This window comes from Anser anser (assembly GCF_964211835.1).
Source record: "Anser anser genome assembly, chromosome: 3".
Taxonomy (NCBI): domain Eukaryota; kingdom Metazoa; phylum Chordata; class Aves; order Anseriformes; family Anatidae; genus Anser; species Anser anser.
This window is the reverse complement of record NC_139722.1, coordinates 54,070,557-54,096,652: the sequence shown is the minus strand read 5'-3', so window position 1 is coordinate 54,096,652 and position 26,096 is coordinate 54,070,557. Positions and strand designations below refer to the sequence as shown.

At 38.9% G+C, this 26,096-nt stretch overlaps 1 protein-coding gene across 2 annotated transcripts in view; it reads right to left on the bottom strand.

Annotated features, from left to right (window-relative positions):
* Positions 1-26,096, bottom strand: part of SLC35F1 (solute carrier family 35 member F1) — a 247,681-nt gene that overhangs the window by 32,815 nt on the left and 188,770 nt on the right. Inside the window, exons 1-4 of one of the 2 annotated variants that reach the window (XM_083828753.1) lie at positions 20,927-22,183; positions 20,224-20,351; positions 9,033-9,192; positions 3,563-3,719 (exon numbers count right to left, since the gene is read on the bottom strand). In XM_083828753.1, the coding sequence (XP_083684879.1) occupies positions 3,563-3,719; positions 9,033-9,192; positions 20,224-20,351; positions 20,927-21,065 (584 nt within the window). In that variant the 5' untranslated portion in view covers positions 21,066-22,183. Of the gene's footprint in view, positions 1-3,562; positions 3,720-9,032; positions 9,193-20,223; positions 20,352-20,926; positions 22,184-26,096 lie in introns of those variants that run through there. The other variant, XM_083828752.1, reaches the window with a different exon arrangement.

Below are 26,096 nucleotides of genomic sequence, written 5' to 3'. Positions count from 1 at the left end.
GATTTATTAAGAGCAAACCATACCTGACCAAACTTACTGCCTTCTATGATGAGATGATTGGTTCAGTAGATAATGGAGAGGGAACAGATGAGAGGATGGAGTGTTATCTGTCTTGCCTTTAGCAAAGCTTGCAACATGATTTCTCAAAAGATCCTTAGAGATTGAAGAGATATGGATTGGATTTGAGGACCATCCACAAGGGCAATGGAAAACTATACTCAAAAAGTAGTGATCAACAGATTGAGTCTTCTGTCAACTGGTTGGTGTTTCATGTCTTCATTTACAATCTGGAAGATGGGATGGAATGCACACATACCAAGTTCACAGTGGACAACCCATGGGAGGAGTAGTAGATGTGTTGCCATTCAGAAAGACTAAATAGGCTGGCAGAAACCTCATGAAGTTTAAGAAAAATAAATCTGCACTCCTATACCTGGAATGGAATAACCCCATGCAACAGTACAGGTTGGAAGCTGACTGGATAGGAAGCTGCTTTCTAAAAATTAAACTTCGAGTCCTGGTGGACATGAGTCAGCAATGTGTCCTTGCAGTGGAGAAGGCCAACAGCATCCCAGCCTGTGTTGGTAAAGAGTTGAGCCAGAAAGATGAAGGAATTGATTTTTGTGACAGCAGCCGGAGTACTGTATCCAGTTTGGGGCTCTCCAGAACAAGACAGACATTAACAAATTGGAGGGAGTACAGTAGAGCTCCATCACGATAGTCAGGTGGAGCACATGATGTAAGAGGAGATGCTGAAAAAGCGGGGGGTTTTCAGTGTGAAGAAGAGAAGGGTAACCCAGGGGGAAGGAGGATGGGACAATATACTTGCTGTCTTAAGTACCTAAGGGGTAGTTATAGAAAAGGTGGAGTAAGATTTTTCTTGGAGGTGCACAGTAAGAAGACGTGAGATAATGGATACAAATTGCAACATGGAAAATTCTGATTAGATATAAGGAAAAAAATCTTGGTTAAACACTGGAATGGGTTGCCCAGAGAGACTGTGGCATTTCAATTCTTAGAGATGTTCAAAAAATCAACTGTACAAGTACCCGAGCAACCTGACTTTGAATTTAGCTTTGAGTTGCTCTGTGTAGGGTATTGAACCTGATGATCATCAGGGATCTGTTACAAAGTAAATTATTTTACAATTATGTGATTCCACCAGACAGAATTATGTCAATTTTCTGTGTAGTTACTATATCCCCAACTCTTGTAAACTACTTTTGTTTTGTTTTGTTTTGACATTTTGTTCCTCCCCACTTTAATCACATTCAGCCCACTAAACCTCACCTTCCACAATGCCTGGGTAGTTAGCCAACACTTTTCTTTACTTCACTGTTGAACTTTCTGATGCCTTAGCACTTCCTTTGCTGTCCGACAGACATTATCTGACTTTATCCTCTGTTATGGTCTAATATCGAGCACACTTGCTAAATGGTTCTAGAAAAAAACAGTGTATTTCTTGAAAGTCCCTTTGGAGACACATCCCTGTATTAGTGCTGAAACTTGAACTAACATGAGTTACCCATACTTATGTATATATTTTTACACACAAAAGGTAAATACAACAGCTTTTTGCTGCTGTATGAATTTGATATCAGTGCATGCCAATGAAGGGAAAATTCACTTGTGGATACTATTTTGCCTTTCCTACAGTCAGCATAGTCCTACACATTTTTCAATACCTTCCCTTCTTCAGAATTGTACTGCTTGCTCCCTGTAAACCCCATGAACCTGAGACCTACACCTCCAGATGTATCACCACAAATATGTTCTAAATCTCCACTTTGTGGATGCCAACCAAACTTTGACCAGTGCTTTTCCTAGCATGCTAGTAAATTGTCCTATTTCTGAGATATTCCTTCCCCGGATAACTTCAGTTTATCAGACCTAAAGGTCCTATTTTGTACCAAAGTGGCCAGTAATCTTTCCAAAGAAAGATTCTGCCATTGTAACCTGGGGTGTTGTCTTCTAATAATTGGTGTATTTAGTTAGATTTAACCTCTGTGAACTCATAACTATGTGACTGACATCTGTTCATTATTACAATAAGAGATAAGAAAGAGCTGAATTGCTTCATGAAACCAAGTAGCAGGAACATTAGCGGCCTTTTCCAAAATGAAAGCTTTTGCCATCTCATCAAAAAGGTCCATATGTAAGCAAAGTGTGGGCAGGGCTGCAAAAAGTGCCACAAAATCAGTGGCAGCAAAAAGCTGTACAGGCTGGGGAGAAAAACCTGTTGTCAAGATCTTCTGGGCCAAAGGTTGACTAGAAAAACCTTAGAGGTTTCAGCAATGAAATGGTGTTTTATTGTTTCCTTCCAGTTGTGTCCTCCATATACAAAGATACCTTGTTCCAGCACCAGCTTCTTACCAACAAAATAAATCATAGACTCTGAATTGTGACTATCTTCTTGAGTCAAGGAGGATGGTAATGGTACTATAATTAAAATCAGGAATACGAGACATATATTACTGTTTAAATGCACAGGAAGACAAGAGCACTGTTGTGATACCTTCAGAATCAGCCAGTACCTACCTACCACAAACACTCTAGGTAACAAAAATGCTTTACCCAAAGATACTAGGTGCATTTACCTGATCTTGCATTCTCTCTCTATATATATATTTTAAAGAACTGTTTGTGTGTCAGGCAGTTAATATAAATCGTTTTAAGTCATGTTTTCAGATCCCACATAAATATAATTAGCTTTCTGGCTAAAGAAACAGAACTAATTAAATGGAATTAAAGGGGCATTGTTTTGATGAGTCTCTGTTCTTAGAAGCTGATTAGCTCATGTGTGCAGGTAAGCAACTTGTTTTTGACTGATAATTAAAAGTTATTGTGTGTGACAAGCACCAGTGATGGATCTGTGTAAAATGTGACAATCTTGCATGGTGACTTTTACTACACTCTTATCAGTCACAGTATTGCAACATTGGAAGCTACCTCCCAGATCCTAGGCCTGCAGATGAGGTGCTCATTAGGTGCAAGTGGATATAGATATGACTCAGAAGATCCTAAAATCCACGTCACAATCTTCTGAGTACTAAATACTTCAACATGAAAAGACCAAATTTTTAAGTATGTTTTCATTATATCTGCCGTATCATAATGTAATTAATTGCACAGAGCAAACCAAACAGCAAAATACCTTCTGAATATGTTTTCTACCTGTTTAGAAATCTAAGTGATTTTGCAAAAGTATGAAACAGAACTTAGTGAGTTGTAGAGAGTTTGCTGTTCGTAGACCAGACCAATGTGAAGTATTCACTTGTCTTCAGGCAATAAGATGGTAGGATGTGTCTGCTACTCCTCCCCCACGTGTGCCTACTTGAGGAAAATAGTGCTTGAAACAGAGTACTAAGCTACAAATTTGTGTAACTGTATTTGTACTCAAATACAACTACCTCAAATATTAAAAACAATGCAAATTCCAAAATTAGCAGATACCTAGTCTCCACAGGAAATGGCTACCTTTGAAGAGGGGGGTACAGTACCTCAAAGGAGACCACAGCTACACTTATTTGAATGACCTTGGAGCTCAAACCTGCTCACTTACAGCTGAATTCCACTGAAGAAGGAGCCAAAGAGTCCAATCATGCCCAGGAACTCCACTCGACTTAGATTTCGGACGATGTATTCCTCACAAACATTCGAGATGCCGTATAGTGTTGCTCCACCCAATACTAAGAGATCCCCTATTAGTTTATTTTCACCTAGAAATAAACAGGGGGAAAATCAGAATGTCCCAAAACAATGACCTTTTGTCTAGAACTGTTGCAAGTTCTGCCCCATAGGTTAGAATCCTCAGACACTAGGTAGCCCATATTTGGGTCAATAGGCTGAATGCAAATGTTTTGTCATTAAAACAGTTTTCATTCAATTATCCCAACAATATCTAGCAGAAGTGAATGGAGAGCATTATCCTTGCCGTGGATAAGAGAATCTGAAGGATAAGAACATGTTGTAAAAACTAAAGAAACCATGTGGTACTCTTTAGTGACTAAAACTTTTTATTATTATCACATATTTTTCCAGATGTCTCAGCTATATAGAACAGTTTGCATCTTATCTTGAAATTTAAGCAAAAACAGGTCTAGTATTTGGATAGGAAAACAAGTGAAAAATTCTGTGTACCTGTGAAATGAATGAAGACATCATTACAACCCCAAAAGTGACCTCATTCTCACATGAAGCCATTTGACAAGAAAGAGAGAAGGAAGGATGAGGTATAGACAGGGTGATGATAATGACAGAGATTTTTAAAGGAGGTTCAATTAACATAGCAGTACCTAATGCATAAAATGAACAACAAAATCTATTTTCAGTACCTTCAGGTGTATATAATAACTAACACATTGTGTTATCAAAGAATGTTTGAAACCTTTCTACGTTTTGGAGTCTTTTATTACTTGGGGACAGGGTGAGCTGCAGAGAGATTTGATCAAGATCAAATTTCAGTTTGAAAACTGAGGCCCAAGTTTTGAAGCCTGATACATGCAATTTCCTCTGTTGAATGATTCCTACAAGAGCTACAGCTTCACAAAGCTGCCAGATATTGCCGCAGAACCAGAGAAATCCAGAAGAACTGGTTATAAAGGATTTTCCTTTGACAAGGTTCAGTAGGAATCCTGAAACATTAGACTGCATCTCTTTTGAAAGAAACCTTGTTTTCCTGTAAAATGGCTCAATTAATTTATTGATTAACAAAATACACTTTGCAGTAAATAAAAATGGAAGGAAAACATTCCTACTGGTTCAAGGTGATCTTTTCAAAATTCTTCTTTGTGGTATTCTTTTAAACCTTTGATTTTCATTCCAGCTCACAGCTCTGAAATTTCCAGTGAGGAGGAATTTATGAAAGTAAGAACAGTCATAACAGGGCAGACCATAAAGGTTCATTTATTCCGTATCCTGTCTCCAACACTAGGTATAAGCATCAGAAAAGTACAAGTTGCTTAGGGACAAATAAGAACAGGGCAAATATTTAACACACTCCCACTCTACGATGTTTTTTGACTCAGAGATGTATCCTCTGTGTATCTAGTAAATGCTAGTATTTGCTACATTTCTCTTTCATGTACCTCCATTCTCACTGAATTTCTGTTTTGCAAGTAATTTGACTAACAGCAGATTTATGTTTGACAATTTATCTTTTTAAGATCTGGTACTTTCCTTTTACCCTTTTGCAATCAGCCACAGAAGATGCCCTTAATTTAAAATAAACACTGGCACTTTATAAAACCTCTTCTTACCCCTGATGCATTCCATGTTCCACAGTGGCTCTAATCACCCCTCACTGAGCTCACTCATTTGGTATTTGTTACAACTACTCACTGGCACTTTGGGGAAGTACTGCTGAAAAAGCTTTTGACCTTAGAGTTTGTCTGTGCTGAACTGCTGAGACAAAAATATCATCCTTTGCGTGTGCGAGGCAAAGACAACTCTGAGGCTGAGCGTTTTCACGCAAACAAGATGGACCCAAGCACCACCTTGTGATGGCTCTCCCCAGACCTCACTCGTGCTTGGTGAGCCTCAAACTTCAGAGCTTTCACAGATGAGAATGCCAAAATCTGGTCAGAGCAGTGGTATGACTAGCCCAGGAGCCACCTCTGGCATGGGGAGCATAGGCTGCCTGAGGGAAGTGTAAAGAAATAGGGAAGCACCGAGTGCTTCTCGGCAAATTAGGGATTTTCTGAAATTGAAGTTGCATTAGACCATTGAACTTATTAGATCCTGATGGATTTTCTATTAATTTGTGTAAAGTCTTTTTCAGACCATGTATTTTTGACCTCTGCAACAGCCCGTGGCAGTAACTTATGCAGTGTAAGTATGCACTATTAAAAAGTACTTCGTGCTTTTAGCTTCTCAGCCTGATACCAAAATCATATTGAGCAGCCCATAACTTCTGTGTCTCAAAAAATATTTAAGAATCACTCTGTATTTACCTTCTCTATAGCACTGAAGACTTTATGCACCTTTACCATATCCTGTCTCTTTCTTGTCTTTTTTAGGGGTTGAAAAGTCCCGCTCTGCCTATGGTCTCTTCATTCTGAAGTCATTATATGCCCTTGAACAGATTTTTCACCTTTCTCCATTCTATGGGCTTTTTTTTCTGTTCATTTCTTTTTGAGATTAGATGACTGGATTAAAACATGGTATTCAAAAGGCAAGTGCATCAACACTTTATACAGTGGCATAACAACATTTTATACTATGTTTTTTGTTTCTTCCCTAGTAATTCTTAGCATCTAGGTTGTCAAATGCTTTTTCTTTGCTTCAAGAGGCTGACTTCGGAATTTTCCCCCAAGACTAATATATCCTAACAGAGATATTTTCATGGCTATTTTCATGGCTGTAAAATCCACATGCGTTTGCTGTTTTTATTTCTAAGGAAATACATATCAACTTCATAGGGGCACTCTAAAGACATTTAGGGTAATACAGTTTTACTCGACCAATCTAATGGCACTGGTCATTCTTCTGAAGAAACACAAGCGCAAATTGCCAAAACAAGCTTTGCATTATTCATTGTTAGGACATTGGATGTTCTGTGAAAGCAGAGGTCAGACAGTCCAGAGAGGAGTTTATGTTTTGGGGAGTAGTTATTGCATTGAAGTTTAACACAAATAATTTATATTTGAATTATGTTCTGACACAATCGCTTTTCAAACCCTATCTAGGCCACTTTGCCACATTTTTACCTTACCCTGCAGCATTAGAGGTGGTTCTCTTTGCTTTTGATTATAACTACTGATGATTATAACACCTAAAAATCAGACTCCACGTCCCATTTTAGACTAAACACTGATGTTCAGAGACTGTGGTCAGCTAAAGCCCTGAAGTGCTTTGAAAATCTGGATGAAACATTTAGATCCCTGTGACTTAGGCCCTTGTGTACTACAGGAGCACATGTGCCAAGGTACCTTGGGGTAATAGGTCAGAAAAAAATGTTATTTTAAGGTTTACTTGGCATGTAAGGTGACAATGCACCAACTACTTGGTAGTAATTGCTTTGCCCTTCAAGAAATGTGCAAAACACAAGTCAGGGTAAAATAAAAAGAGGTAAATTATCGTATATTTACTGAAAGGTGAGACCATGCCTGCAAATTATACCTAATTCTTGCAGACAGTTTGGAAAATACCTGTTAATCTCTTGGTGATGCATTTTAAATCCATGTTTCCTTGCTGTACTGGTTTGCAGGCTAGATTGCTGTATGTGGTGGATGCCTAGCAGAGACTTAGGGCACTTCCAATGTAGTAAATACTAGGGTTAACAGGGGCAAACAGGTGTCAACAGTTCTTGTCCTCTAAAATATAGAAATAACAAAACAATTGAGTGAGGACTAATGCAGATTCATTGTTTTTGGTGTATTCCTTTCTTTTGTTTGCCCAGTCTTGAGAAATATCATATAAATGGCATGGAACTATTTAATGATGAGTTTCTTGAAATCTTTTTTTTGCTGCCAGTATTTATTTTATTTGCATTTTTTTAATGCATAGCTTTACCCTTTCAGCCAGCTCAATCAAAACAGTTTAACTATTTTATTCTGTTAAAGAAAATATAGCAATTTGGAAATATACTTTTACATTTTAATAACACCCTTCTGCCACTTAAAAAAGCTGCAGTCTCTATCATATGTGGCTTTCTACTATATTTCTTCTCTGGGTGTAGAAATAAGCGCAAACAAATTTTCATATGTAGGTTCAAATTAAAAGGCAATAAAGTATCTTAGCAGATTTTTCTGGACATATTACATAACAGCTATACCCCTGCTTTAGTAATGAATATGGCAAATAATATCTAATTATTGCAAGTAGACTGAAAAATGTCAGTGTTTTTCAGTCTGTTCCTTGTCCACCTTTCTGCTGAAGTCCATTGCCTTACAGGCTACTGCTGAACCACAACTCACCTGCCCTAGCATGTTACTCTCTAAATTATAGGGACACAGGATGTTTCTCCCAGAATCCAGTGTTGAAATCCCAATCCTTCTGAAATCAGTCATTCCTAATCAGCTTTGGTTTGCTAATTCCAAAGTACAGAGTATATTCTTTCATTTATAGGTTGGACAGAGCTATTTCTGGAGGATCGCAATGAACTAAGTCTTCAGAACAGGGATAAAAGTGGGCAGGAAGATATAGTGGGTACTGCCCCAAACTTCCCTGTTTTCTTGAGTAGCATCCTGGCAAATGCAGTTCTTAGAGCACTTGCATTTGTATTCAGAAAGAATTTTAAATCCCAGTGTATTATGTTCAGCTCACTATTCAGTGCTTTTAATTAAGAATGAAAACTGTGCCTAATTGACAATCTCTGAAAAGAATTTCTATCCTTCCCACATCATTTGGGTTGGCACTAGAAAAATCAATGTGACAGAGGAAGTTGATCAATGAAATCTAACTCTGTCTAGTCTGCATTAATAGCCACACACACATTATTTGTTTGATGCCACACATAAAAAAGAACATTTTGTACACAAGAAGGTGCTTTGCAGTGATTATGTGGGCAAATCCTAAACCTTTACTCTGAGACTGTGTGCATAGCCCAGTTGGTACAGTTAGTATGTAGGTTAGGTATCTTTTAGTACCTAACCAGTGACCTGGTCTCTGTACAAAATAGGGAGCAAAGTTGAGAGGTAGGCATACACAGTGGACAGGAGAGGTGGTACATTCAAAGATACAGCCAACTTGGAAAAGAAGCAACTGAGGTTTGTAGTCAAACAACTATGTCTAAAGAGAGTGAAGCCACGAGAGTTTAGCATGTCCCCCCAGCTGCATGAAGAGTGATATACATTGCAGACACACGGCAAGTCCATTTACAATAGTGCTGACTTCTAACTGTTGAGCCATTTTTGTTGTCTGTCCATTCCGAAAAAGAATGCCATTCACCCCTGAATGGTGCAGTGCTTTGGATCCATGAACACATAAGATTTCTCTCCAATTTTCCCTTTTCTTTGTCCTGTTCTGAAATGTTCTGATCAACAGTTTTTCTGAACAGAACTTGGTAGTACAACACACCCATTATTACTCACCTGCTCCTTGCTGTCTGCCAACAAGGACATCTGCTCCTGCCATGCAGCCCATGCCCAGAATGCAGACCACGATACCAATGAAATGTACTGCCTTGTATCGTACCAGCAAGAAGAACCAGGAGAGCAGTATCACCACCGGGATGACAAAACAATCTAGGAGCTGTCAAGAAAGAGAAGAAAGAACAAAACAAAACAAAACAAAACGAATCAACCTGCTAACACTTTACCCTAAAATGCCAGGGTAGGTTCCAGAAGACAGGAGCAGGTTATTTATTTAGTAATAGCAGATACCAGATGGAAAATACATTCAAGTGCTTGTGTCATCCAACAGGCAGACAACAAGACTATATTGTTCATGACTATTCCACTAATTCAGGAGAGCTATTAATATAGCTGTTGTAAGACCCAATAGAACTGCTTTGCTCTTTGTTTCAGGTGCATATTCCAAATCCATGGGAAGGAAATCTGGGCCAGAAGAGTGACACGCTATTTTCCATCTGGTCTCCACCTCTGGTGATTAAGGGACAGATACTGAGCACACTTTTCCTGCAGTCTAGACATATGCTTTGATTCAGTCATTTCAGGTCCAATAACCAGGAATGTTCATAACACACAGATTTTTTAAATCTGGCCATCAAGGGATTTCTGCATGCAGAATACATATGAAAAACCTGTCCCCTGTGGGGACTGTTAGCTCCTTGGAAATATAGTCCCATATGTCTCTAAAGGAAAAAAATAAATAAACACCTTGCCTGCAGTGCAGGAAGCTCAATCTTTTTGCCAAGAGACCTTGGGTAAGAGCTTTCTCAAAGAAGTATTATGAAATACAATCTTTAATGTTTCTTTTCAGAGATACCCAGCAGTAAACCCAGAGAACCCGTGACAAAATAGAAACAGAATTAAAGAATTAAAATTACCCATTAAATTAAAGAATTAAAATTACCTGTGATTAAAAAGAAAAAAAAAAGATAAAAGAGAAACATAATTTCTAAGATGAAATTGTATTTTAGAAACTACCAGGAAACAAAAATCCTGAGTAAGAACTATCCAAAGAAACTTGAATTTAAGAACCCACTTCCCACTGAATCCCACTCCTAAAGGCATACAGATGTTGAGATTCTGTTGACTAACAATGAGATTTAACAAATTGTGTGGCATACGCTACTATTCAATGCCAGTTGGTATAGCAGGAACCAGATCTATACGGTTGCATCTCCTTCCTAATGAAAAGTTTTGTCTTAAAAAGTAATGTGTCTGTAGTTCTGGGAAACTCTTCTGGATTTTGTGATCTTGATTTTAGATGATGCAATTTGTTTTTTCTTCTCTTTGGGCCTATTATCTGATGTTTGTTCTCTCTGTGATTTGCCACTAAGCACACTAAGTACTATCAAATAATGATCATGCCCCTTTCAACTTCTTTGTCTGTTCATGGGATTATCTGAAGAGAAACATAATTGTGGATGATTTGAAGAATTCAGTGATTAGAAAGTGTACCTCTCTTTACATGAGAGCTACCCACATCATAAGTACTAAATTTAAGAGTTTAGCAAAAAATTTAAAGCTGACTTTCCCTGAAACTTTGCTTGAAAAACAAAACTATGCGGTAGAAATGCATTCTTTGAAAAGATTCCTCAGACAATCAGTGCAACAGCCTTCAGAAAAGAAAGGGTTCACGAGCAGGACCACACAAGCTCTCAGGTGGCTCAGGCAGTCCCAAAGCACAGCAGAACTGATGAGGAAAAGTACAAATTGGAAAGGACCAAGCTGAAAGAGTGTTCTGCATTGAAAATGAGAGCTAATGATCTAAAAGGCATGACAAAGCCATTTTACAGTGAAAATTGCCTCCAGCAGTCCTCACGATGCAGTCCTTTACAGACCAAACACAAAAAGGAGCAACGGCTGAAAGGCCATCATAAATTGTACCAGTTCCTTGGTTTGTACAGGAAATCTGCTTTGCCTCTGAAGAGCATATAATGTATACAGCATACAACAGACCTAACACTCAATATCTTTTTTGTTTTGTAAAAACACACTTGAGAAACATAACTTATACACTAGAAGTTTTTTGTTTGTTTGTTTGGTTGTTTCATAGACAATTTGCAGCCTATTGGAGTAGTGTTTTCCTGCTGTGACCTTATCTCTCACTGAGGGCTCTTTTCCATCCAGGCCTGGATAAAACAGTGGCCAGCTGAATTCTTCTGACAGCCAAGCAACTGTGGTCTTCTTGGTGGCCACCACTTGCCCTGGGAGGCTCTCCTCCATGGCTGTGCACTTTTTCACACGGAGAGAGGCCGCGTTGCCCTGGTATGCCCACCTAAGCAGCTCTTATGGCCTACTGCCCAGGTCTGACAAGAGCCCCAAAACCTGGACTTCAAGGACAAGCTTCAGAAATTTGAAAACACAGAGGTGTTTTGAGAAACCACTTATAACCCCTCCACTAACAGTTACTAGCTCCTACTGAAAAGTCAGTAAGTGTCTGCTGGTTTTATTTTGTGCAACCGTCACTAGGCCAAACATTTGATTTTGCAAAATCAGGAGCTCCAGTCACTTACAAAAACAGCTTTTAAGAAAAGATTTAAGAATATGAAGACATCAACTTTCAGCTATTAACAACTGTCTTTCAAGAGACACGGGGTGATTCTGTGGATATTTTTAACCCCTAACATCTGGAAAATAGCCCTTGGTGACCCTCACACAAAGGACATGGCACTATATGTTCATTGTGGGCAGCAGCTCTGTTCTGGGTTGATTTACCTACTCTGGGCTAAGCACACAAAAAGAACATTTCCTTGTGAATATGAGGTATGCATTAGGGTGCTTGTGTGATTTCTACAGCCAGTTTTAAAAATTGTTTCTACCTGCAGCATGTGTATTTCAACATGCAAATTCCAACTAAGAGTCTTTTTGAGGAAGATTTAAAAAATCCCTCTCATTCCATGAATATTTAAACACACCTATGCTTTCAAGTATAGAAGATGTCTCTTTCAAGCACTAACTTCAAGGGAAGCATGAACAGAACCTGCCACAAACAGGTAATGCTGACTTCAGCTTAAAAACGTACGTCCCTTTGGGACTAGTAGTCCAAGGTCTGACCCACAAACTGCTATTTGCAATACTGCAGCATTAGCAGACATAAACAGTGAATGCAGGTAATGTCCATTGACATTACATAGTTCTTGAATTGTGCTCAGTTTATACCTGTAATTAAACAATGGGGTAGACAGAATACCTTACTACAATATGAGCATCAAGATAACCTAGGGTATATTGCTTAACTACCCTTCAGGTATAGCTTTTCATTTCAGTTCTTCCAGACTGAATTCATTCTTTCTTTTTTCCTCCGATAAACCTGTCTAGCAGGAGAAAAAATGCACATATATTCTACAGACAAAAGATGTGCCATCATGGATTACCTGATGTGTGATAAGGCTTTCTTATGCTCTTTGTTGCTTTTTCTTCTGTTTGTTATTAGTCTTTTCAGCTATTAATAAAATACATTATACCTAATTGCTATTTTTCCAACTATAAAGCTTTTATAATAACTAAGATAAATTATGCTTTGCTTGAATTTCATTCACAGTACATAAAGGTCAGTCATTTACCAATATTTCACTAGGAATCATCTTCTGTATTTTCCTTCTTTTTAATTGCTTATTCAAAGGTACTGAATATACCCCGTCATTATGTTAAATTAATGAGTGACCTGATTTTAGTCAAAAATACTATTTTAATCACACAAGTTTTCAGATCTCACTGAACTAAAGGAAAACATGCTTCCTATTTTGCCATGGAAATATATTAAAACTGAAATCAAAGTGTGGTGCAGACAGCTTGAACATTCTGTACAAGGGGAAGCAGAAGAACAGCTCTTTGCTTTGACCCTGCCATATTTTTCTGTGGTTTCCTTTACTAAGAGCTCTGAATTGGGTCACTTCAGAAGGCAGGATATAATAATCTATAATCTATTGATATATCATTCTACTGCAACTGCCTTTTATTATAAAAATGCTGTGTTGCTTTAGAGATTGGAGTCTTATTTGATTCTAAAAGATATCACACTGCCTCTGAGTCTGTTGATACACAACATCAAAATTATTTTCTCTGATTATTTGTTAAAGTACACTCACTTCATTATACTTGTGACTCACAAACAAATACTCTCTTGCTAACAATAAATACCCAGTCTCTGATCTCACAAATTCGGCATGTGCCTGCACGTACAGAGCAAGAACGTGCTGCTAGTGGTTGGAAAGGAGAGCTGGCAAGCTTTAGAGAAAAGGTCTGTAGTACAGAGTGTGAACTGCTGATCTGCAGCAATATCAAAAAAGAAAAAAAGCTGGTCAGCAAGCTTCCTGTGGGAGTAGCTGAGCTGAATCTTCCTTTTTAAACATTCATTACTTTTTTTCCTCTGGTTATAAGCCCTTTTTTTTTTTTCACATTAGGGGTTTCTCATTAGTGCTGCCCTCAAACTAATCATGCAGAGAATCAGCTGCACCCTCCATTCAGCTGGCTCTCCAGAGCAGCGAGATCAAGGAAATCAGTGTCACAACCGCCCAGCTTTGTATTGTCAAGTAGATGTGGTGGCTACTCAAGTGCAGTATGAGAACTGGTAAGTTTAATACAATGGCAAGTGCTATATCCAGGAAGAGATGCACCTTCTGACACATATTTTGCTTTTCAGTCAAAGGAAGAAACGGTTTGCCATCCACTCCAGCAGTCTCTCTGTTCCAGTTTTCCCACTGCTTTCACAATACCACACTCTCTTGATTTCACTCTATGTAACACGTGCACAGAACCAGCTGAGACGTGAAGCCTCATGGAGCTGGCTGCCAGCTGCCAGGGGAACTGCTCAGCAATTATGCTGACCTGAAACCAAAGCCTTTTGTGAGGAAGGTGTGGATACTGGTGATGTTTCTGACAGATTTATTTTAAGCAATTCAAAAAAGAAAGAGCATTGTTTTTACCTTTTGTTTTCTGTTGTGTTTCTACTTGTTATTACAACTTTACCGCTTTCCTGAATGGTTTTATATAACTACAGAATTAATTTTAAAAGTGTTAATGCTTTCATTAAGCCAAAACATAGGATACTGTCAGTAGATAGGTTGGTGAAAGAAACCATTAACAATGTCATTTGTTTACAAAAAATGTAAAAAAGGTTTATTTTCACGACATGGAAGAAACAAAAGCCATAAGACTCACCTCCCAGTCTGAAGCCTCTTTAAATTAATATTTGGCCCACAAGATCTCTTAACTAGTTTTCTTTGGGCCACATGACTGGTGTTTCTATAACTGTTCTCATCAGTTCCTTTAATTCTTTTCCAGGATTTTCTCTTTTTCAACGCAGACAGTGAAACTCCCTCAAGACTTTCACTAGTGAAAGAACTTCACCTACACCTGCCTTGCATGCACTAATACCTGAGATGAGGATTATTATGGCTCCAGCTTTTTGTGTACATAAAAGGAATTCATCGATGTCTTGCAGTCATTTTAAGTAAAGAGTGGTGGTCACATCCAACCCACAGTTCCTCTACTATTGATCCTTTATGTGCACACTCTTTACCACCAGCATGAATAATCTCATCTTGACTCATTATTATATATATATTAGGACACACCTCTTCATCCTTTCCCCTCATAACATGCACTCTACCTATGCTTATGCGTGATCTGCTCAAATACCACAGTGAAGGAAGAGTACAAACGAACTGGCTACTGAAATGGCATTTCCTTTATCCAACTTCCTCCTCTGACTGTAGCCACCACTGGCAGAAGAAGCCATTTTAATTCTAAGAAGCCATTCTCTCATTCTAAGACAGCAGACAGCTGCCCCAGCAGTCACATACTTCTGCAGAAAAAAATGTCTTCTGCTTTGCTTCCCTCCAAGTAAGAAGACTGAATATGGGCTTTGAAAGCCATTTTCTCAAGGTTACTTATTAGAAACTTCTCTGTGTCACCAGCTGCTGTAAGCTATGCAGAGGATTAGATCCTGACATGGCCTAGGAAAAATCATGGATGTCTCCCACAGCAAATACTCTACTTTTGTATTTCACCTGCAAGAATATGCAAAATAGGCACAGAACGCCAAAATCTCTGCTTTTGTAATGGGCACGGCTTCACTGACTTTAATGAGATTTTGCATATTTATGTTAGTGAAAAGTATGGCTTGGGGTGAAAGGCAGGAGCTCTGGATACCTAGAGTTAAACTTACTCCAAAACCATGTAGAGAGACTGAAGGGGGCTGGTTTGTGAGCTATGGGTTTGTAACAGTTAAAAGAAAAGACAGAACAACAACTCAAAATACGATAAAAAACAAATGCAAGATACACCCCACAGACCCTCACAGTATAAATGTATGGTAGGCACAACACCATTCTGCAAACCCGATTAGCATTGCACTATTCCCTCACTGCCCTGAAGCAAAACAGGAAAATATGGTCAATCTTACATGCATGGGATGCGGGGAGGAAGGGAGGGAGTGGAATTTCTCTCTGTTTCTGAGATATTTTACATTAGTGAGCGCTGGGCAAGGTGGATCAACAGCTTCAATATCACAAATCCCCTGCTCATCACCTCCCAGATTTGCTTCAAAATTATCTCAAACCTTCTGCCTCAACACACATTGAGTCCCCGGGGACCGAGAACAAAGCAAAGCCTATTGCCAACCAGCACTTCTATAATAAGCACCTACCGCTGACTTCTTTCCTTTTCTGGTGGCAGTTGTTGAGGTATGAAAACTGCCACAGGTAATTGGAAGTATGATGTACTGCTGAGGCTCACAGTGATCTAAGAGTAGCTGAGAACATCAGCACCGAAGTTTTATCGTCTGTCTCTTGGTGTCTGTAAATCCCAGCTTTTACTACCTTTGTTTTCATCATGCCAATCAAAAGCTTGATTGCCCAAGGAATAAATTACCACATAAATCACTGTTTGGAAACATTGCCCTGTCTTTGACAATGCCTTTTTTCTGTGACACTGGATGCATATTCCACAGTTCCACTTTGAAAGACATTGCACAAATAGTCTGGATGATGTCGCAACACAGAAAAAGGATTACAGTACCACTAGACAGACCAACACAACAGTGTAATATGCAGGTGAACAGAATAGTGTATTTGCAGAAAGGAGAACTAATTACTGTGAGGACAAAGAGGGAATAGGGAGAGGACAGTCTTCCTCATAATGCAGCCTGATATGATGAGAAAACTCTTATATAGAAGCCATGGTTACAAATGTTGAAGTCCAAGCATAGTTTCAAAAAACAAAATAAAATATCTAGATCTAAATAATTGCAAGAACTTCAGAATCTTTTAATTCCCTCTGGGGTAACTAATTTTATTTGCTGCATAAAATATGTCTCTAACAGTAGTTATAACATCCTTCTAAAATAGTTATTAAACCTTCCACAGGCCTACATCAGAGTTGTGTTAAAAACAGTTAGGCCAAATGTGGAAGGCATTACCAGAGGCAGTGCTGGAATGTAGGTGTATAGTTTTAAAATAAATCTACAGGATCTAGTTCTAGTATACAAGGGACTGTTTACTGCACTTCTGCAACTGTTACTACCGATGTTCAAGAAGACTGCAAAATCTAGTGCAAGTTAGATCAATTACATCAAAGAGAAAATAAAAATAAAAGTTTTTGGCTACCTGGGAATCAGGACAAATGCACCCAAGAGCATTAAGTGTGGCCGATCCCTGGCAATTATTGAACTATGTGTTTTTGGAAGTCTAAGTTAATCCCTGGACAAACTACTTCACTTTTTACATGGTGTATAATTAGTCTTCTTTAAAGCACACTTTAGAAAACAGTCTTCGCTTACGAGGCTGGTGTTCTGAGCATTTTCCTGGATGTGGGATGGTTGAGTTTTAGTCCCCCCCAGGTGAGATGGAATTAACTCAAGCCCCTTATGTCAGCTACTGTTTTAACAGATATGACTATATGTAAACAGTGGCTCTACCCTTGTAATTTGGAAAGCACTCCAGACTTTTTGTAAGCACTTGAGGCATGCTAAGATCATCTCTAATAAATTGAGTTCTTCAGGTTACTTTGATGCAGGAATACTTAGCTTTTGAATTTTAAAATGGGGGGAGGTGTTTAGGTAGCAAGATTCATCAATACAGAAGCACTCTACGTGTGCAATGAGTGAACATGAAGCTACAAAAAAAGAGCAACCTGAGAGATTCAAATGCAAGTTTTCACATCCCAAGAACATGCTCTCAGCACCATGTTAGTATACACAGATCAAGGGATGCTAGCTGTCCACAGCATTTTAGATATATAAAAAATTAGGTACCTAAAGGCTACCTTGGATTTTATCCTTAGCTGAAACCTTGGAGTCTGAAATGAACAATGGATTGGTATTCAGTTTGATTATTTTATGTCACAGTTTATACGTGAGTTTTTGTTGTTTTTTTTTTTTAAGGAAAATTTTGCATTTCTAGGCTGTACAGTTCTGTTTTCATCTCATGGTGGAGCTGAGTGCCACATTCTCAGACAATAATTATAGAGTAACCAAGGATTTGAAATAAACAGAAGTACATCCAAAAGCAAAGGTCAGGTACCATGTAAATCTCTGACTTATGCCTGTGTATCCTTGCTTGCTGTGGTTCTGAAGGAAACTGGTGAAAGACTTATAAGAAACTATCAGAAAATTCTGTTTTCCCAACTCAAAATCTCTTAAAGTAAAATTTAAAGTAAAGTTTAGGAAAGATTTGGGTGCAAAATAGCAGGCAGAAGTAGAGCACCATTTTCAGTCTTTTTCTGCAACCATGATGAGATAATGTCTAGGGATGGAGGGGGCAGGGTTGTGAGATGGAGTTAAAACCAGAAATATTGACACTACTGAGTTCAGAGCTACTTGGCTAACAAAGTTGTTGAGTGCTTGGAGTTATATAGTGAAAGCAGAATTGCAAAACAATTGCAATAAAGGTATATTTTTACAGTTAAACTTTTAAACTTTGGCTTTTAGCTGGGAGCAGCTTGATGTTTTGTGCCTAAAAGCACCACAAGTCCAGTACGTTCACATGTTAGTTTTGGATGATGGAGCAGAGATATCATGTGGAAAAGGTATACGCTGTAAAACTGATTTCCTGCTGAAATGGTCCATGTACCACCACTATAAAAACACTGCAAAATTTCTCATTTATAAATTTCAATCTGTTAATAAGTCTAAAAAATTAAGAACTCATATTTTCTCCCCATCAAAAAAAACTTGGTGCCTGTGAGCATTTATGGCCTCCTACAAAGTGCTCTGGCAGGATGAGGTCTTTCAGAAGATCCTTTCAATAGAGTGGTCTTGTTTGCTTCTTCAGAAACCAGATTCTAGGAACAGCTGGCTATTTTACATCTTTTACTTTCCATTTCATACCAGTTAGACTAATGTTGTTTCAGGCTGAATAATCTCCTGAGCTCCTTCTGCTTCATCGCCAGGTGAAATAGGGTCTTGTTTGTCTACAACTCACCAAACATGTGATTCAACATTTTAATGTGTTAGCTCATACTCTAACCATTCTGACCATGTCTTGAGGTTTCTCTATACTTAGAAGCCCATTCAAATTATGGTATGAAGTGAGTTTAAAATGCAGCATATATTCCTGACTCACTCCATATGTATTTGAGCAATCCAGGACAGCTGTGGGAAAAGGAGACTTTGCACTCCTCACTCCTGGAAAAACACCTGATGACATTTGATCTTCTACCTCTTCCCTCTTTCCAGCCATAGGGGAAAGAGAACCGAGTTCTGTTGCAAACTTTATGTAGAAGAGGTCTAAATAGGAGACGAAGCTGCCTGTATCGTATGACAGTTCTCATCTTCCATCCTTCCTCTCTCTCAGGGGCTCATTTCAGCTAACAAATTCAGCTGAGACACTGGTAATGCCCTTAAACTCTCCTTTCATGGATGCAGCCAGACAGACCTCTGAAACACGCTTGTTGGTGGCTGCAGGAGATGGGATTTGATGACCTAGATTGCCTTGCTGAGGCCATTATTCCTACATACTATGAGTGAACATGCAAAAGAAGCAGTTCAGCTTTTGCTTTTCTATTGGAGGCTTTTAGTAGCTATAAAATCAGACAGTATTCAGTTGGATTTATGTTTTACTCTGTACTGACTAATCTGATGCGGAACAGTGTTAAAAGTGTTATTAAGTTGTCTGGGAATGTTTCAAAGAATTCTCAAACCATGACTCCGATGGTAGAGGCATTTGTGAATATTTAGATTAGATCTTAGATTCAGATTCCTTGGATTTATAGTTTTCTCCTGGTTTTGCTTCTTATTCAGATAAACATGCTCAGTGTTTTCCAATATCACTTGTTCAACTGTGGAAGAGATATATTCCTAATTAGCTTTGGTTTTGCAGAACTTTAAGTGCTGCTCCATTATTTTACTGGCTCTAAAGCAAACTTCAGGCAAGTAAGGTGTAAAATAACCTGAACACTATCTAGGGTTACCCAGTGATTTAGAGATAATGTAAAAAGGGAGTATGTTTGTTTTAGAACAAGTAGCAATGAAGTATGTAATGATTTCCCAGGACAGACAATTTCCATTTTCTTAAAAATTTTTCTATTATTCACTTCTGCATTTCAAAGGGAAGAAGACTCAGTCTTTGGTGCCTACATTTAAAATATACAGGTTAGATTTTTGGAGAAGTCTCTACCCTAGTTTTTGTTCACTGCATGTACATTTTTTAAGGGAAGGTACACTTTTGATAGCTGCAATTAAGCAGTTATATAACATAATACACCAAACTGCTTGTGTAAGACTTCTTCATCACATCTACATTAATTTTACTTAATGACAAGTTTTACACTCAGACCTGATTACCAAATTCTTAAAGAAGTGCTTGTATTGTTTCCAAGTACAATAGAAATGAGAAGAAAACAACACATCTTCCTATCCAAAAATACTTCCTTGAAGGAACAAATTAAGAAGATTAGGTCAAAAATGTGATTATGTGTGGTTTAGCACAGCCCAATAACATGAAAGCCAGTGAGTTTTTGTACAGTTTGGAAAATACTGAGTAATAAAACTAGTGCAATATGAAAAAATGTCTTGTGAGATGGCATTAAAAAGCACAGAGAAGATACAGGAAGGAACCAGCTGTCAGTGTACTGAAGCCAATGGAAGCTGAAACATTGATCACATCGAGCCTGTTATATTACCTCAAAAAGAGAAAATCCTTTGTGTACTTACCTGTACACTAGTAAGAGTGGTGTACTGATAAGCTTTGACAACCAGGTAATTAGCTTCTATATCTATTATCCCTAGGATCATGTACTTCCACCATCTCCTTTTCAAAATTGCCAGCAAGTTTTCTTCTCCTGTGGTTAAAAAAATAAAAATAAAAGAGAGAGAGAAAAGAAGAATTATGTAAAAGAGTTAGGTTTATATGCACAAAGTACCTGCATGTCAAGAGAAATTATCTAGAAGGTATCTTGCATTTACAATATGTAGCTGAAAAGCACTATATATTACTAGGTACGGCAAGGAGGTGAAAACTAACACACCCTACTTGTCTTGCAGAAATGAAAACAGCCATCTTGAGAAAGTAAGTTGTGAAGGCCAGACTGTCACTTCATTTGAGATGTAAACAATGCCAGGAAAAACAAGGGCAACTCGGGCAGGCTGTAAAAGTGTTCTTAGTTTTACTTTTATACACACATATATATACACACATATAAAATGCTAAAGAATAGAGCTGTTATTACCTACACTTATACTTTCCACACATACTGGTAAATGCTGTATTACACATGATGCTTCTTGCCAGAAGTGGGGGATTACCAGTATTTGTAACTATGATGGGATATGAGGGCAGGCCAGCAATAGCAAAACTTTTGCAGACGACAGATGCTGATCAAAGGATAGCTACTAAGATCCTAGCGGTCCAAAGTACCGGAATTGTCTGGAGAAAGGCTGTGCTGAGAAGGACAGATTCTGCGTGACAGGTTTCTCTGCTTCTGAAGGAGGCAGGTTTGCTCTGTGGTGCCTTGCATGGGAGCCCTGCCAATCACCCAAGACTTAATTTCCACCATGTGAAGACTGACAGTACAATACAGCCTGCAGATCAAACCCACAACTTTCAAAAGGTCAAAGCAGTCCTCACGCTAGGCTAGGGATTATTATCGCTCTCAGTGAAAAAGAAACCAGCTCATTAGTGAGGGTGGGCAAACCTGGTACTTATTTGCATGACAGTACGCTCCAGTCATGATGGGACCCTGCTGTGAAAGGGGCTGGGCAAACTGATTGTTAGTGAGCACGGTAAGATTTTATGTCTTTGAAAGTGTGCAGCCCTAACAGGGATCTAAATGGACTTGACCTGTGCTGTGAAAGAACCAGAAACAGAATTTGAACTGTCTTGAAAGTTTAAAAAGAAATCCACTATCTTGAGAATTGTTCCTTTTGCTGCAGCCTTTCCTAGTGTCTGTGATCATCAAAACGAGCTGTGGAAAATACAGAAGAAAGGGAACATTATTGTCAATTGGCACCAAAACTTGCTCAGGCTTCCCAATTCTCCCTCATCATTTTCCACCATTACAAGCATGTTCGTTCTTGGGTTCAAACAGAACCTGGTGATATGTGTACCGTGAGACTGTAAGAAATGGCAGGCTCTCCAGAGCACAGGATTATCTCAAATCTCCTGAATGCAAACTCAGAAAAATGGATAATTACTTCAGAAATTCATTCAAAATCTGAGCTGGTAAAGCTTGGCTCCACCGACTGACTCGAATGGATATTTACCTGAACAAAGCATCTGAATCATCTGATGTTTGTTCTTTAACAGACACTCACACATATCCGCACACCTAGTGGAATATCATTAGGCAACAACCTAATTATTACAGTGATAATGACACTGAATGCACAACTGTAAATGCTAAAAAGCTTTATTTCCTGTCCTTCCTTCCTCCCTTCCTTTTTTCTCTTTTTCTTGTTCTTTCTCCCTCTCAATAAGTTGAAACAAGATGGTGAGTAGGCTAATTATTTAAGACCCTAAATAAGAATGAGTCAGTACATTCAAGTGTTCCACACTTTCCTGTTACCGCCAACTCACAGGAGAACTTTCACTAAAAAGAAATTCCCACCTTTTTTTTTGCACAGTGGTTCAGGAACAATGCATTTCAGACATGAATTATGACTAAATTTGTGTATTTGTTATGATGATTTGAGCAAGCAGAAAGAGGAAAGTTTTAGATCTTATTTTTCAGAACATTTAGGGATGTATTTTCAAAAAAAGCATTTGAGATCAGGTGTCCTAACTCCTACTAAAATCAGTGTAAAACATACAGATAAATCCTTCCCAGGTACTGAAACTCTCTCTCTAATTTTTATGCTGCCTAGATAACACCTTTAAAATACCAACTGAAAAACACCATCACAATGGAAAGGCATTTCAGAGCAAATTTTGAGAATGCTTAAAATACAAAGACATCAAACTACTGGGCAGTACAGGGCTCTCAGTGTCACAGCAGTCTTTATTCCAACAGCAAAAATCCCACTTAAGTCTGGTTTTGATAGTTAGCCCCCTACCTACAAAGCAGACTGAAGAAGCAGGCTCAAGCTCTGAGCCTGGCATTAGGCTTCCTGATCAAGGACTAAGGACAAATCTCAGGGAAACTGTGGTGCCTTTGGTTTGTCAGTGCTTTCTTTCTCCAGATTCAGCTTCCAACCACAGGTCGCTGTACTGTTCAGATGTAGCCAAATAAGTTAGCGATGAAAAGCAACTTATAGACATAAGTTCTGGCTAAAGGGTAATGTCAGAGTTTCCAGAGGTGGAAATTAATTGATCTACAACTTTAACTGACATTCGTAATTGTCCCTTTTGTTTTCTCAACCCTTGCTGGGCTAATGACAGAAATAAGAAAAATATTTGGCAAGTGGTATTCTATCTTTGATATGAAGCCCTGAGATGTTCCCAGCTGCAAAAGATCAGGTTGAGCTGAGAAGGCTCTGCAGAGCAAAAAGCAATGACAAAATGAATTTATGCAGGCACCGTGCAGCTCTGGTGAACATTGGTTTAGCTTCACAGCAAGTGTCTTTGTCTCACCCAGTGGAAAGCAGAGAGATGTACAGGCATTCAGTATGACAGAAATAAAATAGAGAATTTGTTCCTGGAAAAAAATCTTGTGCACAAGCTGCATCTTTCTCTGTGGAACACACTTTGTCTTTGCTTCCATGCGCAGGCTGCATTTCCTTCTACTTGGCATGTGAGAAAGGTCTGGTCTCTGACCTGGGTCCCTTTGTTGTTGTTGTTTTTATTATTATTATTATTTATTATCTTCTAGCATGTTTAACACATTGTTAATTTGGGGGCTGTTACTTGTTTGTTCTCCTCTATTTCTTTGGCATTGTCATCAAAATTCATAGAGGCAATGAATTTCTCTTCAAGTGGGAGGCTTTCTGTGAAGAGAGCAGAGGAAAGATGAACATCTGTAGTGGGTTTCAATCCAAAGCTATGGACAAATCAAGGAAGAGGTGAGTGGAGTCCTGGTTTTGAGATGGGGCTGAAATAAAGCTACCATATTGACATGTCACACTTCTACAAGAGAGACCAAGTAGAAGGCAATGATGCAAGACAGCCTGGAGAAGGTGCGGGCTGCCAGCAGGAGAGGACCTCTGAACAATCATCACAGATGGCATCTTCTGTGAATACAGTGACAACACAGAGAAGGGAAATGGGATAGCAGTTAGGTAGATAAGCCTTTACTTAACTTGCAGAGACTCAAAAGAGAACCAGAGGGCATCAAGAGGTTCACTCAAAAGTCTACAGCCCAAGTAGGAATAAACATCACCTTTGCTTAGAACCAAACAAAGAGGGGGAAAAAAAAACACCACACCATTCAATTACAAACAAAACAAAAAGAGGCATTCTCTCTCTCTCTTTTCCTTGATGACAAATCAAAGCAAGTTCATTAATTGGGTATTATGAGTTGTAAGCATCGTAGGACAGAAGGACCAAATGTAGACGCCTAAACTAGCTGGTAAGGCATTTTAAAGCATTATTCACCTGACATATTCCAGCTGGATTGTTTAGGATGAGATAACCAGTGTTTTGAAAACAAACATCTCTCCCACTGGATGTAAAGGCATGAGAGATTATGTCAGATTGTGTGTTTTTGTTATTATCTCTATAGGGCTGTGACTAAGGCTTCCAGCCAGTCATATAAACAACAAAACAGATGGGTGCAGGTTAGCTTAAAGGCAACACTTACAGCAAGCCAACAGAACATATTGGTGTTGGTGAACATGCATTTATGTGGGTGCACGGAGTAATGCCATCTAGACAGTGCCATTTTGTGATGGAGATCCCCTTTCAAAAAACAAAAGCAAAGCCCTAATTTCTGTCAGTGCTTGAGCTTTTGAGAATTTGAGCCTTCATATTCAATCTAATCCAAATGTACTGTAAAGTTAAAAGCAAACTGCATATTAAGAATGTTTTTAGATTCAGAGGTCTAACATACTGTTAACACAGGGAAATACAAACCCTCTCTTTGTTCTTTTGAGAAGCACAGGTTTGGTTTTCTTTTATTTGTTAGTTTTGTTTTTGTTTTTTACTAATTTTGCAGTGAACCACACTCTTGACAGTTATATATACAGAGGAGCTTTAGTGTTTGAAAAAAAAGCTACAGCTTTGCCTCTGCTGGCTCAAATTAAAAATCAACAAATAAGCTGCTTTGTAGAAGAGATGATTTTACATCATATAATAAGGATTTACCCCTGGGGGTTTACAAAATTAAAAATAAATTAGAGAGAAAATTAAAAGAGGCTTTAGCTGTGCAGCGTCTACCAAAAATGCATATATACATGTGCAAAAACCTTTTCGCATTCACCCACACAGCCGCAGAGGTACAATAATAAAAAAAAACAACAGCCATTAAGACAGCAAATTCCCAATTATTTGTATATGGGCTTGGGACACAGGTGGAATAACAGCACTGCCAGACCAGAAAATAAGCATATTGCTTCTCTTTCATCTGCTGCAGACTCTCCCTTTTAATTCAGATGACAACTTGCTATTTAGATCAGATCATCAAAGGCACTGTGCTCTCCTTCTGCGTTACAGCACAGAGCTCAGCAGAAGAGATCTAAATGTATGCAGGAGACTTGCGAGGGGGAAGGCAAAGTAGGTGTGCAGAGAGGGAGCTCTGCCTGGCATCCTGTTTCTCTGCTGCCCTACCAGGAGTGCCAGAGTCAGGCAGTAAAGAGGCAGAAGTCTCATGGAGGATGAAGATTAGACCAGAATGTACTTATCACCATCATTACTTTGAAAAGCAATCTCGGTTAGAAAGCACAGTTATGGGATAATTGTTTCTTTTCCATTTTCACACACTACAGCTAGTCTTGCAGATAAGGAACTTGACCAGTACCAGCACTGCTTCTCCACAGACTTTGTAGTCATCCGGCCCTGCTGCAGGACAAGGGAAGAGAGGCAAATGGGGCAATGCCCTGCAGGGGTAATAGGGATCTATTTTGCTTTACTACATTGTCTAAACATAAGGAAGCACTTCTTCACTGAGCAGGTGATGGGGCAGTGGCACAGGTAACCCAGAAATTGGAATCTCACTCCTTGGAGGTCTTCAAAAGCCACCCGGACATGGTCCTGGGCATCCTGCTCTAGGTGTCCCTGCTCGAGCAGGGGGTTGGACCGGGTGACCTCCAGAGGTCCCTTCTGACCTCAACCATCCCGTGATGCTGTGACAGGACCAAGAGGCTCCCATGCCTGAAAAACAAAACCTTGCTTGTCTTCTGCTTTGCTGAGATGCTGGTTCAGTAGATGCAAAGCCTGTTGTAGATGGCTTTCAGCTCTCCATAAAGGTCAAAATAAGTGTCCCTCTTCTGTGAGATTTTAAATCCTTGACCCAGAATAGTTTCTTATTTCCTTATATCTATCTGTATTACTGATGACTACTTTATGGTAGTACTGTTGCCTGAAGGCAAAACCACTACTACTGCTTAATTATTCACACAACAGAGAAAATGTCCTCTTACAAGGATGCTCCTCTGATCTTCCTTCACAAAGCACCTGAGAATACTCCATTCACTGCGTTTGTTCTATACCATGTTTT